Source organism: Ovis aries, chromosome 14, assembly GCF_016772045.2.
Source record: "Ovis aries strain OAR_USU_Benz2616 breed Rambouillet chromosome 14, ARS-UI_Ramb_v3.0, whole genome shotgun sequence".
NCBI lineage: Eukaryota > Metazoa > Chordata > Mammalia > Artiodactyla > Bovidae > Ovis > Ovis aries.
In genome coordinates this window covers 49,833,769-49,851,902 of record NC_056067.1, presented here as the reverse complement: position 1 = coordinate 49,851,902, position 18,134 = coordinate 49,833,769, and the positions used below count along the sequence as shown (strand labels likewise).

The 18,134-nt window shown below is 48.8% G+C and overlaps 1 protein-coding gene across 3 annotated transcripts; it reads left to right on the top strand.

Annotated features, from left to right (window-relative positions):
- The first annotated feature begins 409 nt into the window (after positions 1 to 409).
- On the top strand, positions 410 to 17,452 carry LOC105614373 (cytochrome P450 2B11-like). Of its 3 annotated transcripts, XR_009596213.1 has the most exons (10): positions 410 to 602; positions 6,194 to 6,356; positions 6,504 to 6,653; positions 7,995 to 8,155; positions 9,574 to 9,750; positions 10,221 to 10,362; positions 11,900 to 12,087; positions 12,261 to 12,402; positions 15,413 to 15,538; positions 16,399 to 16,502. XR_009596213.1 is itself a non-coding variant. In XM_027978337.2 (9 exons), the coding sequence occupies exons 1-9, from the start codon at positions 432 to 434 to the stop codon at positions 16,587 to 16,589; spliced, it is 1,485 nt and encodes a 494-aa protein (XP_027834138.2). In that variant the 5' UTR covers positions 410 to 431; the 3' UTR covers positions 16,590 to 17,452. The 3 variants fall into 3 exon arrangements, 2 of the variants coding, with proteins under 2 accessions (XP_027834138.2, XP_027834140.2); XM_027978337.2 differs by lacking the exon at positions 15,413 to 15,538 and having other exon boundaries at positions 16,399 to 17,452; XM_027978339.3 differs by having other exon boundaries at positions 15,413 to 17,452.
- The last annotated feature ends 682 nt before the right edge of the window (positions 17,453 to 18,134 follow it).

Here is an 18,134-nt window from a genome sequence, read left to right as displayed (position 1 = left end):
CACTCACACTCATGTACAGAAACACACACGGGCATGTTCACATAAATACAAACCCTCTTTCATGTGTAAGAATCACGCAAGCACACACACGCAAGCAGGTATGCACCGAAGTATGTAAACACAAACCCACTAACATAGGTAAAGCAGAAAGACAGCGGGTGCTCTCCATACCCACAAAAGTACAGACTCATGTGGACCTTGTCATTGCTACCGCGGTGTCTCTGCCAGCATCTAGGGAGGGGCTGTAGAGGTATCAGGGGAGCAGGTCGGCTGACTGTCGGAGCAGGAGGTGTGTGCCCCTTCTCTTTGAGTTCACACTCTTGGAGGATGCCAGGGAATGGATGATGTTACATAAGTGGGTGTGGGGACAAGCTTAGTATAAAAGGCTCAGCCAGAAGCCCAGCAGTTTGGAAGACCGTCAGTCTTCGGCCATGGAGCTCAGCGTGCTCCTTCTCTTTGCTCTGCTCACCGGACTCTTGATCCTCCTGTCCAGAGGCCGCCCAAAGGCCCGTGGCCACCTCCCGCCTGGCCCCCGTCCTCTGCCCTTCCTGGGGAACCTTCTGCAGATGGACAGAAAAGGCCTGCTCAAATCCTTCCTGAGGGTGAGCCTCAGGTGGGCGGGATCTGAGGGTGGCTGCTTGCCTCCGTCCTTGGGGATCATTTTGAGGCATCCTTCCAGGCTCAGGGGTGGGCTGTGGGAAGTTCGGTGAGGAAGGGATGTGGAGCTGAAGTGTGGTGGATGGCGATCAGGCAGTCAGAGGCGTCCCTTGCTCAGTTGGAAGTGTTGGGCACTGTCCCTGGAGAGGGCAGGCGGGCGTGAAGAGGTGTCTGGGTGTGAGCCAGGGGTGTAGAAATCCCTGCTCCTCTGTCCCCTTCTCCCTAGTCCCTGCCTGCCACAGGGAGAGAGGGAGAAAAGGGGTGGTAGTACCTGCCAACAAAAGCTGTCAAAAGATTGGTCCCAGCCATCGCCAGACAAAGAGGAGGAGGGAGGGAGAACAGAATGGGAGGCTGGGTCCAAAGTTCTTACTAATCATAAACGTTAATGTGTAATGAGTAGCTGACACTGGAGTGTTTACCAGGTTCTGCATCACTGCTCTCCAGGCACGATTTCATGACTGATGATCTATTTATGTATTAATGATGTAATCCATGGGCTTCCCAGGTGGTGCAGTGGTAAAGAATCTGCCTGTCAGTGGGTTTGAATCCTCTGTTGGGAATATCCCTTGGAGTAGGAAATGGCAACCCACTCCAGTAGTCTTGCCTGGAAAATTCCATAGACAGAGGAGCCTGGGGGGCTACAGTCCACGGGGCTGCAAGGAGTCAGACATCACCGAGCAACCGAGCACACCCACCATGTAATCTATACCTGTGAGTCCACTCCCCGAGAGGTTAGGCTTAGGGGACACTTGACAGTAACTTCCAGCAGCCCCAGGTGCCTAGGTCCTCTCCGCACAACCCCTGCAGCGACCACACTCCTGAGTCCTGGGCTTGTCACGTGTTTGATTTTTTCTGAGCTCCGCTGGCTCTTTGCTGTGGTGTGCAGACTTCCTCTAGCTGTGGTGTGCCAGCTTCACTTGGAGCGCACGGGCTCTAGAGTGCGCAGGCTCGGAGCTCGAGAGCTCTCTAGCTGCGGCCCTCTGGTTTAGTTCCTCTGTGGTATGTGGGATCCCCGACCAGGGACCGAACCCGTGTCCTCTGCATTGGATAGTGGATTTTTAACCACTGGACCACCCTTTGATTTTAAGGGAGAGTGTTTTATCACAGATGTGGAGGCCCCAAATGGGTATTATTTCGTTTTCATCGCAAGGGTAAACACCATGGACTTTCATGGAAATACCTGGACTTAGTTTCTTCACTCAGAACTGTGTGGCTGGATTTATTTGTATCGTGGAGGGAATTCATTAGGTCTTGGTTACAACACCTTGTGGGCTAGAAGAGGTGTCGCCTTCACCTTAGAGAAATAGATAGTGAGGGCAGCCTGGGGAAAGCACTGGTCCGTAGTTACACCCTGGGACTTCACAGAGGGGACGTGCGAGTCCAGCACAGAGCGCTTTTCTTCTCCTTCATAGATGGAAGCTGCCTAACAATTTGTTATTTTATTTATTGTTATCACATGCAAACTCAGTCGTGTCTGACTTTGTGACCCCCTGGACTGTAGCCTGGCAGGCTGCTCTGTCCATGGGATTCTCCAGGCAAGAATACTGGTGTGGGTTGCCATGTTCTACTCCAGGGGATCTTCCCAACCCAGGGATTGAAACCCCTTCTCCTGTGTCTCCTGACAACTTGGGGATCACTAAATCCTTTGGGCGTTTAAGGCACGGTGGATCCCCTCCCCCACAAATATTCACATACATTTTGCATAATTTTTTGCTTGTTTCAGACCCCCTAAATCTCTTCTATAGTCCTTGCAAGGGTTCTCTGTGTGTCTGTGATCCTCTTTTTTCCTGTCGTGTCATGCAGCATGTGGGATCTTAATTCCCCAACCAGGGATTGAACTCGTGCCCCCTACAGTGGGAACTTGGAATTCCAACCACTGGACCACCAGGGAATTCCCCATGATCCTCCATTCTCATTGTGTCTTTGGAGAGAGAGAGAGAGGTTGAGAGAGAAAGAGGGAGGGAGGGAAGGAAAGAGAGGTCATAGGTTAGTAGGTGTCATGATTTATTTCCAAATCCTTCTGGAGTCAGACAGATGAGGGTTTGTGTTCCAGATTCAACTCTTACTCGTTGAATCTTAGCTTCTCTTCAGCAAGATGAGGTTGTGATGATAAGAATGCCTGCCTCATAAGAGAGTTGTGAGGACTAGACAGTGCGTAGAGCATGGTATACAGTAAGTGCTCATTAATACTCGATCTATTCATTCATTCAATGGTAACTTACTGGGCACCTTCTGTGTGCCTGGAAACATTCTAGGCATTGATGGTATGGCATTAGACAGGGCACACACACAGAGAAGGAAATATTGGGTTGGTAAGAACTATGATTAAAATAAAGCGAGGTGATATTTTCAAGAGTGGCAGGAGCTACAAACCAGGGCTCTGTGACAACCTGGAGCAGTGGGATGGGGCAGGAGGGGAGAGGGAGGTTCAAGAGGGAAGGGACATAGGTGGATCTACGACTGATTTATGTTGACATCCGGCAGAAACCAACGTAATGGTGTAAAATCATTGTCCTCTAATTAAAAATAAATATATATATATTTTTAAAAGTGATAGGAGTTACTTGCAGCTACTTTAGAATAAGTGGTGGAGAAAAGGCTCCATCTTGCCTTGTTGCTGATCAGACACCCTGAAAGATGCCTGTGGAAGACATCAGTGAGTGACAGGTATCAGTGCCAGAACTCAGAAGCAGGAGCAAGCTCAGCATGTTTGGGGAGCCGCAGGGAGCCTGGATCTGTGCGATCAAAGGACCTGTGTGAGTGGGTGGAGGTGTCAGAGGGGGAAACTTCAGGCCTTACTCAGGGGAGTAGGAGTGCTGGGTGTTTTGAAACAGGTTAGGGATATTAATTAATTTACATTTTAATCAGATCGCTCTGGTTTCAAGATAGGGTGGGGTGTGCAGTGAAAGGATTGTGGGTAGCACAGGAAAGGAAGTAAGGAGACCAGCAAGAGAGGTTTGCAGAGATCACTGTGAGAGTTTTCAATAAACTTATCCACTTTATAATTTTAAGTCAACTTTTAAAATCAGTTTTTGAAATTGCAGTGTCGTTGATTTACCAAGTTTTGCTGATTTCTGCTGTACAGCAAAGTGATTCAGTTTACATATACATGCATTCCTCTTTAAAAATCTTTTCCATTATGGTTTATCTTGGGATATTGAGTATAGTTCCCTGTGCTGTACAATAGGCCTTCATTGTCTATCCCTTCCATATGTGAAAGCTTGCATCTGCTCTGCCCAGCCTCCCTCTCCAATCATGTGTCCTCCCCCTTGACAATAGCCAGTCTGTTCTCTGTGTCTGCGATTCTGTTTCTGGTTCTTAGGTATGTTAACTTGTGTCGTATTTTTCTCATTTGTGTCGCTTTTATTCCTTTACACTGTGTTACTTAATTTAATTGTTGTTTCTTTGGCCGCGTTGTGCAGCACGCAGAATCTTAGTTCCCTGACTGCGTCATACTTCAGCTTCCACATATAAGTGGTATCATATGCTGTTGGTCTTTCTTCTTCTGTAGGTCAATTTGTAATTGAAGTTTAACCTTTAGGGTAAAGCACACAAATCCTAAGTGCTCAGTTCAGTGAAGTTTCTCAAATGAACATACTGATGGAGTTGACATACAGATACGTAACAACTTGGCTCATGCCCAGAAACCTCCTTAAGTCCCCCTTCCAGTCACTGCTGCTGCTGCTAAGTCACTTTAGTCGTGTCTGACTCTGTGCAACCCCATAAGATGGCAGCCTACCAGGCTCCCCCATCCCTGGGATTCTCCAGGCAAGAACACTGGAGTGGGTTGCCATTTCCTTCTCCAATGCATGAAAGTGAAAAGTGAAAGTGAAGTCACTCAGTCGTGTCCGACTCTTCGCGACCCCATGGACTGCACCCTTCCAGGCTCCTCCACCCATGGGATTTTCCAGGCAAGAGGACTGGAGTGGGGCGCCGTTGGCTTCTCCACTTCCAGTCACTACCTTCCTATTATTCTGACACTTTAAGTTCCTGTTATCTGTTTCTGAATTTCATAGAAATGCAGTTATGACATATGAACTCTTCTGGGTCTAGTTGCTTTCACTCAGCATTACATCTGTGAGTTTCATTCTTGTTGTTGGTTGTAGAAGTGGTTTGTTCTTTTTCATGGTTGCATAGTAGTCCACAATATGAATTCATCACTAGTTGTTTATTCCCTGTGTTGCGAGCATTTATTATACGGCATCTATGAACCTCCTTGTTTTTTATTTTGCTGAGCACATGTATGCATTTTAGTTGAGTGTGTTTCTGGGAATGAAGTGGCTGAGTTACTCAGTATACCTGCCTCCAGCTTCAATAAATACTGTTGCGCTGTTGCTCCAGTGGCAAGACTTGATGTTATGACTTTTCAAATTTCATGATAACCCCCAGAAGGCCATCACTTTACCTTCATGCCTCCCAAGTGGGTGGGTGGTTCTCTGGGGAAATTGCCAGGAGGCAGATGGGGGTTGAAGATGGGTCACAAGAAGGATGATTTTTTTAAAAATATTTTATTTATTTATTTTGCTTGTGCTAGGTCTTAGCTGCTCTTCACTGCAGCATGCAAATACTTAATGGGATCCAGTTCCCTGAGCAGGGATTGAACATGGGCCCCTGCATTGGGAGCGCAGAGTCTTAGCCAGTGGACCACCAGGGAAGTTCCAAGAAGGATGATTCTTTAGTTGAGATGCCAGGGAGATCTCACCAGACTCAACTAATATCACCTGGGCTTGGGTGAAATTATTAATAGGAATATTTAACCATCTGTGATTCTTGGGGGGCTTTCCAGGTGGTGCTAGTGGTAAAGAACCCACCTGTCAATGCAGGAGATGTAAGAGACGTTGGTTCGATCCCTGGATCAGAAAGATCCCCTGGAGGAGAGCATGGCAACCCACTCCAGTATTCTTGCCTGGAGAATCCTATGGATAGAGGAGTCTGGTGGACTACGGTCCATAGGATCGTAAAGAGTTGGACACGACTGAAGTGACTTAGCACACACACGCTGCTTTAGACACCAACCAAGCCAACCAGTGTGGACTGGGCTGGGTCATGGGTTAATCTTTTAACTGCTGGGTTCTGGGAAGCAAAAAGGCAGACTGGGGTGTAAGGTCTTGGGGCAGTGGCTAGTCATCAATCTATATGCAAGTGTCTAATCACCAATCTATATGCAAATGTCTAATCACCAATCTATATGCAAGTGTCAATCACCATCTATATGCAAGTGTCTTAGGGCTTCCCTGGTGGCTCAGATGGTAAAGAGTTTGTTTGCAATACAGGAGACCCAGGGTCGATCCCTGGTTTGGGAAGATCCCCCAGAGAAGGACATGGCAACCCACTCCAGTATTCTTGCCTGAAGAATTCCATGGATAGAGAAGTCTGACGGGCTACAGTCTATGGGGTCACAAAGAGTCAGAAACAACTGAGTGACTCACACACACACACACACACACACACACACGTGCTTTACTGGTTTAAAAGTGGAGATGGCGACAGGTGCATACCGACTAATAGCAACCCTGGCTGTGGGTGTGCTTGGCAGTTCCAACAGAAATATGGGGATGTCTTCACGGTGTACCTGGGGCCAAGGCCAGTGGTCATAATATGCGGGACAGAGGCCATTCGGGAGGCCCTGGTGGACAAGGCCGAGGTCTTCTCTGGCCGAGCGAAGATCGCTGTTCTTGACCCAGTTTTCCAGGAACACGGTAAGGGCCTCAGGGCCACTGGGAAGGGACAGGGATGGAGGATGGGGATTGGGGAGGGTGAGGCTGGGAAGGGAAGGGAAGGGGTGGAGCGGGACCCAGAGTCTCCTTGAAAATTCCTCTGCAACCCAAGCCTCTCCTAAACCCTAGGTGTTGTCTTTGCCAATGGGGAACGTTGGAAGGCCCTTCGGCGATTCTCTCTGGCCACCATGAGGGACTTCGGGATGGGAAAGCGGAGCGTGGAGGAGCGGATTCAGGAGGAGGCTCAGTGTCTGGTGGAGGAGCTGCAGAAATCCCAGGGTGAGCCCTGGGGAGGGGGTGGGCAGTAGAGAAACAGAGGAAGCTGTGTGAGGACTGTAGCCCAAAGACAGAGGGTATAGGTGGGCAGAGAGAGAGATGTAGAAACAGAGAGGAGACAGAGCTTGGGAGACCGTCAGAGGAGCAGGGACAGAGAGAGGGGCAGAGAGACGGGGCAGAAGTGGGTAGGTGAGAAATGCAGGGGCAGGAGAGATACAGAAGTGTAGTGTCAAGAGGAACTCGAAGACGACCCAGACAGTAAATAGCACGTTAATTGCCTGTGTTCAAGGGAACCAGTTCATGGTTTGATTGTATCTGTCAAGGGCCAAAATGTGACTTCAATAAAAAGAAAGTAAAATAATTCTAAAGGAAAAAAAAAAAAAAGAAAGTAAAGAGAGAAAAAGAGAAAACTACAGACTTTTTTTTTTTAAAGGACAAATTGTGTTTTCCTTTCTTTAGGTGAACAACTGGCAGTGAGCAAGGGGGCGCAGTCAGGGTTTTCTGCTCTTAGGAATTCAAGTGGGCACTTCCAGTGGTTTTAGGATTCCTCAGAAACGTGTGTCTGAGACATAGAGGTGACAAGATGCTTTCTTAAGAGATTTTGAGACATAAATGGAGAGTCTGGGAGGAAGAGGCAGAGCCACAGGGAGCTATAGAGGTATAAGGATGGAGGGACTCAGAAGAAAGACAAGAAGAGACAGAGGGATTCAGATGGAGACACAGAGAGGAAGAAAGAGACAGGGATGGAGGGACAGAGGCAAAAAGAGAAGAGACTCAGAGAGGCAGGAAGGAACAACGGCAGAGAGAAACTGAGGCACGAAGATTAGAGAGAGACAGACAGGCTCAGGAAAGGGTGTGCAAGGGAATAAGAGGCGATGGACAGGCGAGCCCCAGGGAGAGAGACTGCACTGAGCTGACACTCCTGGGCGCACAGCCCGCCCTCCCTCTGACTGGGGCGAGCTTGGCACATCTAGACATCAACAATCAAGTGCAGAACCGTTCCCCAAAGATCAGAGAACTCTAGAGATGGACAAAAAAGATGGGGAGGGGGAGGGCGGACAGTTAAGGGGCCAGGAGAACAGAGCTATGTAAATGGCACATGCAACTGATTGAACACCTGCTCTGCACCTTCTTCACAGGACTGAGATGAGAATTTAATAAAATAATATGTGAAGTGCTTAGAATAGGGCCTGGCACAACTTCCAAGCTAGTGAGTGTTGGCTGTTATGATGCCAGTTGTTTTTTTAATTTATTTATTGTGACTGAATGATAGAGGAGAGTCACACAGAGACAGGTCCCCAGGCATTTGAGTCTGTGCCCTGCGACCCACCCCTTTCCCTCTAGGCGCCCTCCAGGATCCCGTCTTCTACTTCCACTCCATCACCGCCAACATCATCTGCTCCATTGTCTTCGGAAAACGCTTTGACTACAGAGATCCTCAGTTCCTGAGGCTGCTGGAGTTGTTATTCCAATCTTTCGTGCTCATGAGCTCCTTGTCCAGCCAGGTCTGAGAGGGCAGAGCTCAGGTGGACATCCAGGCAGGGGAGAGGGGTGATTTGCTTTTGTGAACCGGAAATGCAGCTTCCAGCCAGAAGAGGGGCAAAGACAACAGACAGAGACAGAGACACAGGGACACAGAGACCTGGGGGAAGGGAGAGATGGTGAGACAGGACTGAGAGAGTAAGAGGAAGAAAGGGGAGTGACGGAGGAGGGAGAAACAGAGAGAGGAATCAAAGACACACACATGAGCATGCTCCTCATTTAAAACAAAATGATAAAGTTTGTCTTTCCCAGTCAACCTAGAAATACCCCCATTGTGAAAAGTGAAAGTGCTAGTCCTCAGTCGTGTCTGACTCTTTGTGACCCCACGGACTGTAGCCTGCCAGGCTCCTCTGTCCATGCAGTTCTCCAGGCAAGACTGCTGGAAGGGGTTGCCATTTTCTCCTCCAGGGGATCTTCCCAACCCAGGGATCTAACCCAGACCCCGGCATTGTAGGCAGATTCTTTACCTTCTGAGGCACCAGGGAAGCCCCACCCCTATTGTATGTTAGGTTAAAAAGTGAAACTTCAGAAAAGTCTGCCTGGCTGTTGTTCTCAGCCGAGAGTGCAGGTCAGAGTCACAGGAACGAATATCGAAAATACAAATTCCCATGACGTCCTAGTGGAGAGTCAGGCCTGGAAAATCTGGAAGGAAGTTCAGATGAGTACGTGCAGAAGTCCAACATGGGGTTTCAATCTTCTCCTCTCACAGAGAACTACAGACAGGGGAAAAGTCTGGAAGGAGATCTGCCAAACAGTTAACCATGTTATCTCTAGAAGGACAGGTGAAGGAGAAATTCCACAGCATAATTTATACTATCCTGCATTTTTTTGCAACTGTTGGCAACAAGTTAGATGTTACATTTCTCATTAGGCAAAGCAATAGACATATGCTCCCAAATAGGCAGCAGCTTCATTCTGTGTAAGCATCATGTTATCAACGCCTGACACACAAGGATGATGCAAGAGGTGGAAAGAGAAAGAGAGAGGTTTGAGCAGAACAGATAAACCGGCTGGGGTAGGCAGGGACAGGGCAGAGGGTGGATGAGCAGGAGACCCACGGAGATGAGGAGAGGTGGAAAGGAGAGAGAGAGGTGGGCCGGAGACTAACAAGACACAAGGAGAGGGGCAAGATGCAGAAAGAGAAAAGTGAGGTCTCTTACACAGCGGGGACACACAAGCGGTGAGTGAGGGGCTCAGACACAGAGTAAGGGCCGGAGGGAGACAGAGGCAGGGACAGGGAGACCAAGACACCCCAGAGAGGCAGAGAGAGGCAGGAAAACAGAGATCCCTTGTGAAGGTACTGGGGGCCAGGAGGGCTGTCCCTCCCCGTGACCGGCCAGCTCAACCCCAGAAGGGCCTCACAGCCCCTTCTCTCCTGCAGCTGTTCGAGCTCTACTCCAGCTTCTTGAAGTACTTTCCTGGCTCACACAGGCAAATCTACAAAAACCTGCAGGAAGTCAACGGCTTCATTGACCGCAGTGTGGAGAAGCACCGTGAGACCCTCGACCCCAGTGCCCCCCGGGATTTCATTGACTGCTACCTGCTCCGCATGGAAAAAGTGGGATTTGGGAGAGGCAATGGGGGTGGAAGGGAGGAGAACAAAAGATGCAGAGTGAGAAGGGATGGGAAAGGAGTGGAGCAGTGGAGGGAGGGAGAGGGGAGGGGAGAATCGTAAGGGAGCAGAGGGAGAGAGAAAAGAGTGGGGAGATGGCAGGGAGGAGACAGAGGTATGGAAATACAGGACAAGGGGGAAAACTGCAGCAGCTGGTGAAAAGAGTCACAGAGGCAGAAAGAGACAGAGAGGAAGGGAGACAAAACGCCAAAGAGATGCGAGATGATTGAAACAGAGCAAGACAGCGAAGAGAGATTGAGACGGAGATAGAGAGACGGTGGACACACAGAGCATAGAGGAAAGGGGGAAGGGCCGGACGGTGTGAGACCCAGAACCAGGTGGAGGGGCCCGGAGAGAAGAGGTGAGGGCAGCAGGCCCCGCCTCCCCTGATGGGCACCCCACCCACCCGGCTGCAGGACAAGTCCGACCCCCGCAGCCAGTTCGATCATCGGAACCTCATCATGTCTGCTCTGTCGCTGTTCTTTGCCGGCACGGAGACGACCAGCACCACGCTTCGCTATGGGTTCCTGCTCATGCTCAAATACCCCCACATTGCAGGTGGGCAAGCTGGGGACAGACGCTGCGGAGGGGTTCTGAGCCCTTTGCAGGTACAGAAATGGGGCTAGAGGTCTTTGGTGAGTGAGAGAGGCAGCATTCCCCTCTCATGCCAGGAGCCCTGAAGGTTGTTTCTGTTTTTCTTCTTCACTTGACCCCTGACCAGGGATGGAATTTGCAGCCCATGCTGTGGCAGAGTGCAGTCTTAACCACTGGACCAGGGAAGTTCCCCGAGCAGTGCAGGTCTTGAATGATCTACCCAACTAAGCCAGCCCTGTTGGTGGATGGATGAACGAAGAATCTGTCAATCTGGGGAGTTCCCTGGAGGTCCAGTGGTTAGGACTCAGTGCTTTCACTACCATGGCCCTGGGTTCAATCCCTGGTCAGGAAACTAAGATTTGGCAAGTAGCGCAGTGTAGCAGAAACAAACAAAAAAAAAATCCACTCATCTGTTTTCCCACTATTTCTCCTATCACTTAAAGATCGACCCATCATTTATCCATCTGTCCTTTCAACTCATCAAGCAACCCGTGCGCTCAGATTCTTTCTTCTATGACTCATCTAGGATGTATATATCCATGCTTTATTTGGACAGACTGGCTCATCTATTGATCATTCGAAACAGCAATTCGTTGAACGAACTGTTTGTCACTGAGTCGTCTGCTCCTTCATTCATGCGTCCATCTGTTTTTCTAAAATTGGTTACAGACCTTAATCCTTCCATCGCTTGTTTTTCACTCCAGCCTCATCCACCTGTCTTTTCATATGTTTGTTTAATAATTCACTCATTTATTCACCTTGATTCATACATCTGTCGTTCAGTCCCTCCTACCACCCACTCATTCCTCTGCTCACCTGTCCCTTTAAATGTACTCGTTCACATGTTCTTCCATGAATTTAGCCACCCAGCCATTCACAAGAGTCATTGGTTCATCAAGTTCATTTATCTGTCTGTGGATCATTTAGTGATAAATTAACCTTTGATGAGTTAATAATGCATCCACTCATTAGCCTTCTCCCATTTACCAGTCTTTCCACTCATGAATTGATCTACCGATCGATCTACGATTGATGTATTCATGTATTTGCCCAGCTGTTTATGGGTTAATCCACTGGTGTAACTTCACAGCTATATTCCTGAGGACCTAGCACAGTGCCTCTCTATAATATACACACAATAAATATTAGCTCACTTTCTACTCATCTTAGAGGAGGAACTTTGATAGGTTCATAGCCTTGAGTTCTTAGTCTGAAATTCTGAGCAAAACTGGGGTGCACATGTGTGTGTGTGTTTGCTTGTGTATGTTGGGAGAGGATCCATAACATTCATTAGATACCAGCGGATGAGAAATCACAGTTTTCCCACTTCGCCTCCTGCCACAAGCTGGTTACTCAGAGGGGTGTCAATGATCTAACCATTTCCTATAGGTTTTCTGGGCTCATTGGCCTGGAAATGAACAGGCCAAGGTTCATAGAACATTGAACTGTGTTCCAGCATAGAAATATAAATGAGGTTCTCTGGTCCCATTCTTCTGTGCAGAGAGAATCCACAAGGAGATTGACCAGGTGATTGGCTCAGATCGCCCTCCAGCCCTGGATGACAGAGCCCAAATGCCATACACGGACGCAGTCATCCATGAGATTCAGAGATTTGCGGACCTTATCCCCATTGGTGTGCCCCACATGGTCATTAAAGACACTCATTTCCGAGGGTACATCCTTCCCAAGGTACAGCACCTCACTGGGCTCCCATCTCTCCCTTGTGTGGGTCTCCTGGGTTCTCTCTCATCTGCCAACCTTGACCTCTTTTTGGTTTTATCACTCACCCTTGGTTCATTATATGTAGGGGTGGGTTGGGGGAGGAAATGGCAATATTTTTCAACCTTGTGACCCTCCCTCAGGGCACAGAAGTCTATCCCATCCTGAGCTCTGCTCTCCACGACTCGTGTTACTTTGAGAAACCAGATGACTTCAACCCTGACCACTTTCTGGATGCCAGTGGGGCAGTGAAGAAAAATGATGCTTTTATGCCCTTCTCCATAGGTAAGCTGGGCCTGCATTCCAGAGTGCAGGTGCCGTGACCTCTTGAAGACAATCAAAGAGAGGTCTTTGTTCATTGAGCAGTTTATTTGTGCCAGTTGCTTTACCTGTATTAACTCATCTCATCTTCACGCCAATGCTAGAGGGGGCTTGAGAACCAAGATCATATCCCAAAGGCACAGCTCTGTAAGGGGCACAATTATACCTCTCTACACACAGGTATCAAATCTGTTGAGCACCACCATGAGCCAAACATTTTATCAGAGGTTGCAGATAACCCATCAGACAAGTCAGGAAGAGACACAGTTCCTACCCCAGGAAGTTTACAGCCCAACAAGGGAGATAGGCATGGGTCATATGGTTACAGAAAAGTCTATAATTAAATGAATAAATGTTTCCGTGGGCTTAGAACTCCTTGACTAAAGTAAGTGCTCAGAGGCCCACTCTTATTCATGTAACGAATCACAATTATGACAACTGCTCTAATGGGGGCTTTGGGAACATCAAATAGGAAATACTGACTACTCCTGGTGGGTCGGTGAGGAAAAGCTGACCCTAAACAGTGTCTTCTAAGCTATAACGTCATGGGGGAGTATCAACCAGCCACTGGAAGGCATGTTCTCTCCGAAGGAGAAGCAAGGGCAGAGCCTGAAGGTGGAGATGGCATGGCTCATCTGAGAAAGAACTCAGGAAGACTGGGATGTGGGTTACAGAAGAGAAGGGCAAAGAAGATAAGTGAAGAGGAACTAAAGAACCACTTGATGAGGGTGAAAGAACATTCAGAACATGAAGATCATGGCATCCAGTTCCATCACTTCATGGCCAAAAGATGGGCAGAAAGTGGAAACTGGTAGATTTCGTTTTCTTGGGCTCCAAAATCACTGCAGATGATGATTGCAGCCATGAAATTAAAAGATGCTTGCTCCTTGGAAGGAAAGCCATGACAAACCTAGACGGTGTATTAAAAAGCAGAGACATCACTCTGCCGACAAAGATTCATATAGTCAAAGCTATGGCTTTTCATTAGTCATGTATGGATTTGAGAGATGGACCATAAAGAAGGCTGAACACTGAAGAATTGATGCTTTTGAATTCTGGTGCTAGAGAAGACTCTTGAGAGTCCCTTGGACTGCAAGGAGATCAAACCAGTCAATCCTAAAGGAAATCAACCCTGAATATTCATTGGAAGGGCTGATGCTGAAGCTGAAGCTCCAATACTTTGGCCAGCTGATGAGAAGAACTGACTCATCTGAAAAGACCCTGATGTTGGGAAAGACTGAGGGCAGGAGAAGAGGGTGACAGAGGATGAGATGGTTGGATAGTATCACTGACTCAATGGACATGAGTTTGAGCAAACTCTCAGTGATGGTAAAGGATAGGGAAGCCTGGCATGCTGCAGTCCATGGGGTCGCAAAGAGCTGGACACAACTTAGCAACTGAACAACAAGGGTGAAGAGCTCAGCTGGGTGGGGCCTTGAAAACTGAGAGAAGTCTGAATTTGTTCTGCTGGAACTAGGGAGCCAGGGAGGGTCTTGACCTGCTTTGATTTCACTCTCTCCCTCTTCTCTGCTCTTTGATCCCAGCCAGAGGAAACCCCAAGGCCCAGGTTCTCCTCCTTGGGGAGGAAGATGCACTCCAGCATCAAGTCCCTAGTTTTGAATTGCGCCGGTGACTCCAGTGACGCGGGTCCTCTAGCTCTGCCCAGTGCCATGGTGTCCTCTCTCGTTTCTTTCTAAGTCTTTGGCTGCACTGGGTGTGGTGTTGCAGGGGCTCTAGAGCCTGTGGGCTCAGTAGTCGCTGCGAAGCCTCAGTTGCAGTATGTGGGAATTATTAATAGTTCCCTGGCCAGGGATCAAACTAGTTACCCTGCATTGGGAGCTTGCAGTCTTATCCACTGGACCAGCAGGGGTGTCCCCTCCCTCCTTAGTTCTTCTTCAGTGAGACCCAGGGCACCTGTGGGGTCTGGGCGGTGGGTGAGGGTTTCTCCATTAAACAGTCTTGTCCTAAGTTTTAAGAGAGGCAGAGATGTGGCAAACAAAAACAGAGACAGACAGACAGATGAGGATAGAGTGAGTGAGAAACAGAGAGAGACGGGGAAAGACAGGAGAGAGAGCGGTAGAGAGAGGCTTAGAGTGAATATGAGGTAAAAGAGGGAGGTGGAGAAAGAAGAGGCTGAGAAAGAGTAAGAGGGAGAGGAAAAGGGAGAGCGACTTAAGCAGCGAGGAAGACAGGCTGGAGGAGAGGAAAGGAGAGACTGTGCAGGGAGAGTGGAAAACGCAAGAGCACAGCAGGGAGGATCAGACTTGAACACACAGAGAAAGGGAGTTACGTAAGATTCAAGAAGGCGGAGCAGGGAAGAGACAGAGAGAAGTACAGTGCCTGGCAGAAGGTATAGACCGAGAAAAAGGCTGAGGCAGATAGCTGTGGGCAGAAAGAAAGAGCCAGAGTGTCCAGCTGAAGAGCCCGGGGGACGGGAAGGACCTGGTTGGAGGGAGCAGGAGTCAGACTGTTCTTGGAAGAGCCCGGTTGCAGAAGCAGTTACAGGAGAAGAATCAGCTGGGCGCGCCACTCTGAGTATGGCTATGCTCCTGTGTCCTAACTTCTAAATGAGCCTAGAAGGTGTAGACCCTTCTCCAGTTACCTCCAGTGGGCGTAAAGTCTAACCACTTGGAAGACTTGAGGGGGAATTCCTTGGCCATCCAGGGGTTGACTCTGGGCTTCCCCAGCAGGAACTAAAGGTTTGAGCATTGGTCAGGGAACTGAGGTTCCCATAGGCCGCTCGGTGCAGCCAAAAAAATTTAAATTAAATTAAATTTTTTTAAAAAAAGAGAGAGGCTGTCAGGTCTCAGCCTTTATTCTGGCTCCTTCCATTCTCACTTCCCTCCAAGTTCATGGTTTAGAACTGTGGTGGGGGGATCCATATGCCTCAGAATCTCATGGAAGCTGTCCACTCACATCCCGTGACCATCAGTCCTGCACACAATGTTACGTACGTTTTTGTTTTGTTTTTCAGAACTCCTGGAGCCCATGGCTCCCAGGCTGAGATAAGAAGAAAACACAGAGACATGTAAATACACACAGGACCAGACACACCCCTGGCACACAAACCCCCACTACACACACCCAGAAACCAACACAGGTAGGCACTACATTTGCCTTTAGTAACAGGCCATCCTAAAGGAGACCAGTCCTGAATATTCATTGGAAGGACGGATGCTGAAGCTGAAGCTCTAATACTTTGGCCACCTGATGAGAAGAACTGACTCATATGAAAAGACCCTGAAGCTGGGAAAGATTGAAGGTGGGAGGAGAAGGGGACGACAGAGGATGAGATGGTTGGATTGCATCACCGACTCAACAGACATGAGTTTGAGTAAACTCTGGGAGTTGGTGATGGACAGGGAGGCCTGGCGTGCTGCAGTCCATGGGGTTGCAAAGAGTTGGACACGACTGAGTGACTGAACTGAACTGAATCGGTCAGGTCAAAAAATTTTAGAAACCACTAACTTCTTTATCTTCAAAAGAGCCCTACTAGATAGGTACCATTCTTCCCATATTAGGTATGACAGACATGAAAATATTAAGTCAGAGATATGCACCAGTCTGTATGTGCAGGCAGATGAACACACACACACACACACACACACACACACACACACACACACACACACACACACACAGTCAAGCATCCTTCCATTCTCTGGGGCCACAGAACTCTCTGGAAATTGATCAGAAGCTTACAAACTCTGTCCCAGAAAAAATGAGCTAGGTACATTCAGCCCACAATTGGCACTGGCTTTCAGAGAGTTTTGAAATCCTCTAAGAGTCTACCGTGACTACAGGTTAAAGGGTAATCCCACACAACTTGGTTGCAATGAACACAGGTGTCTGGGCTGTGGGGTGTGACAAGGCAAAGTGTGTGCATTACCCCGATGCACACCGTGACCGGAGATTCTGTGCCTCGTGTCCACATTGTGAACCTCTGTTCTGTCCTCACAGGGAAGCGCATCTGTCTTGGTGAAGGCATCGCACGCACCGAATTATTCCTCTTCTTCACCACCATCCTCCAGAACTTCTCTGTGGCTAGCCCCATGGCCCCTGAGGACATCGACCTTACTCCCCAGGAGACTGGGGTGGGCAACGTGCCCCCAAACTACCAGATCCAGTTCCTGCCCCGTCAAAGGGGCTGAGGGAAGGCGATCAAGGATGCCAGGGTCGTATGTGTCCCCACCTCTGCAGAGAATGGCTCCTGAACTCTCTCTCTGTCTTCCTGCCTCTGGACAGGCTGTGCTGTGAGCTAGCATTCCTCCCCTCCATCGATGCCACCTCCATGGGAAAGTCCCATCTGCGTCTCACCTCCTTCCATCCCTTTGCAGCTCTTCTAAACTCAAGGTGTTTTCCCGTCAACCTATTAATAGAATTCCACAAGTGATGTATACATATATATATATTTGGCTAAATAAATGAGGCAAAGAATGAAAACTTGCCTCAGTATCTCTCGGCATTTCTGCCTCTGCACCAGAGCTTACCCAAGTGACTATTCCCCTCTTGAGAATAACCACAGCCTCCCTTTCTCCACATCTTGGGCTCCATGATCTGTGCATCCATGAGCTCACTTGAGTCCTTCCAGTAGCCCTATGCAGTGAGTACAATGATCATGTCCATTGTACAGATGAGTAAACAGAGGCCATGCAATGGCCAGCATGGTCTGAGGTGACCTGGCTAGTGAGTGGAGAAGCAAGATTCACACTCTGGGTCCCTGGCTCTTGAACCTAAACTCTTCACACAGCTCCTTTCTGTCCCTGAGACAGAGTTTCAAATGAAGATGAAGTTCATGTCTTGTAACTAACCAATCTCAAGTGTATAACGAGGTGGCACTTGGTTCATTCACCATCATCTAGTTTCAAACATTTTCATCACCCAGAGGAAAACCTGGTACCCCTTAGTAGTCATTCCCCATTTTCCCTTGTGCTCAACCCCTGGCAAAACCAAATGCTTCCTGTCTCCATGAACTTGCTATTCTGCACATTTCATATAAACGGATCATACAATGTGTGTTCCTTCGTGTCTGGATTCTTTCACTTAGTGTGGTGTTTTTGAGGTACATCCATGTTGTAGACCATGGGTTACACAGAGCGGTCCTCTTTCTTATTTATCTTCCTGCTTCTCCCGCCTCCCTCCTCCCATGAAGGACCTCAGCCCATGGCCCCTGAGCTGTGTGGCTCTATACAAGGGTCTTGGATTCCCTGACATCCCCCCTCCAATGCCCCGAGCTGCAAATAAACATCAGAAGCCTGACATCCCTGGGTCCGGTGGTGATCCCTGCCAGCTTACAGACGACTCATTGATTGTCAGATCACTGGAGATCGTTCCAGAAGGTGAGAACTGCTTCATCTCAATGCTTGTTCCTTGAGGGAAAACCTATTGTCTTGTTTAACACTCTACCGCGGAGAAGGCAATGGCACCCCACTCCAGTACTCTTCCCTGGAAAATCCTGTGGGCGGAGGAGCCTGGTAGGCTGCATTCCATGGGGTCGCTAAGAGTCGGACACGACTGAGCAACTTCACTTTCACTTTTCACTTTCATGCATCGGAGAAGGAAATGGCAACCCACTCCAGTGTTCTTGCCTGGAGAATCCCAGGGACGGGGGAGCCTGATGGGCTGCCGTCTATGGGGTCGCACAGAGTTGGACACAACTGAAGCGACTTAGCAGCAGCAGCAGCAGCAGCAGCAAC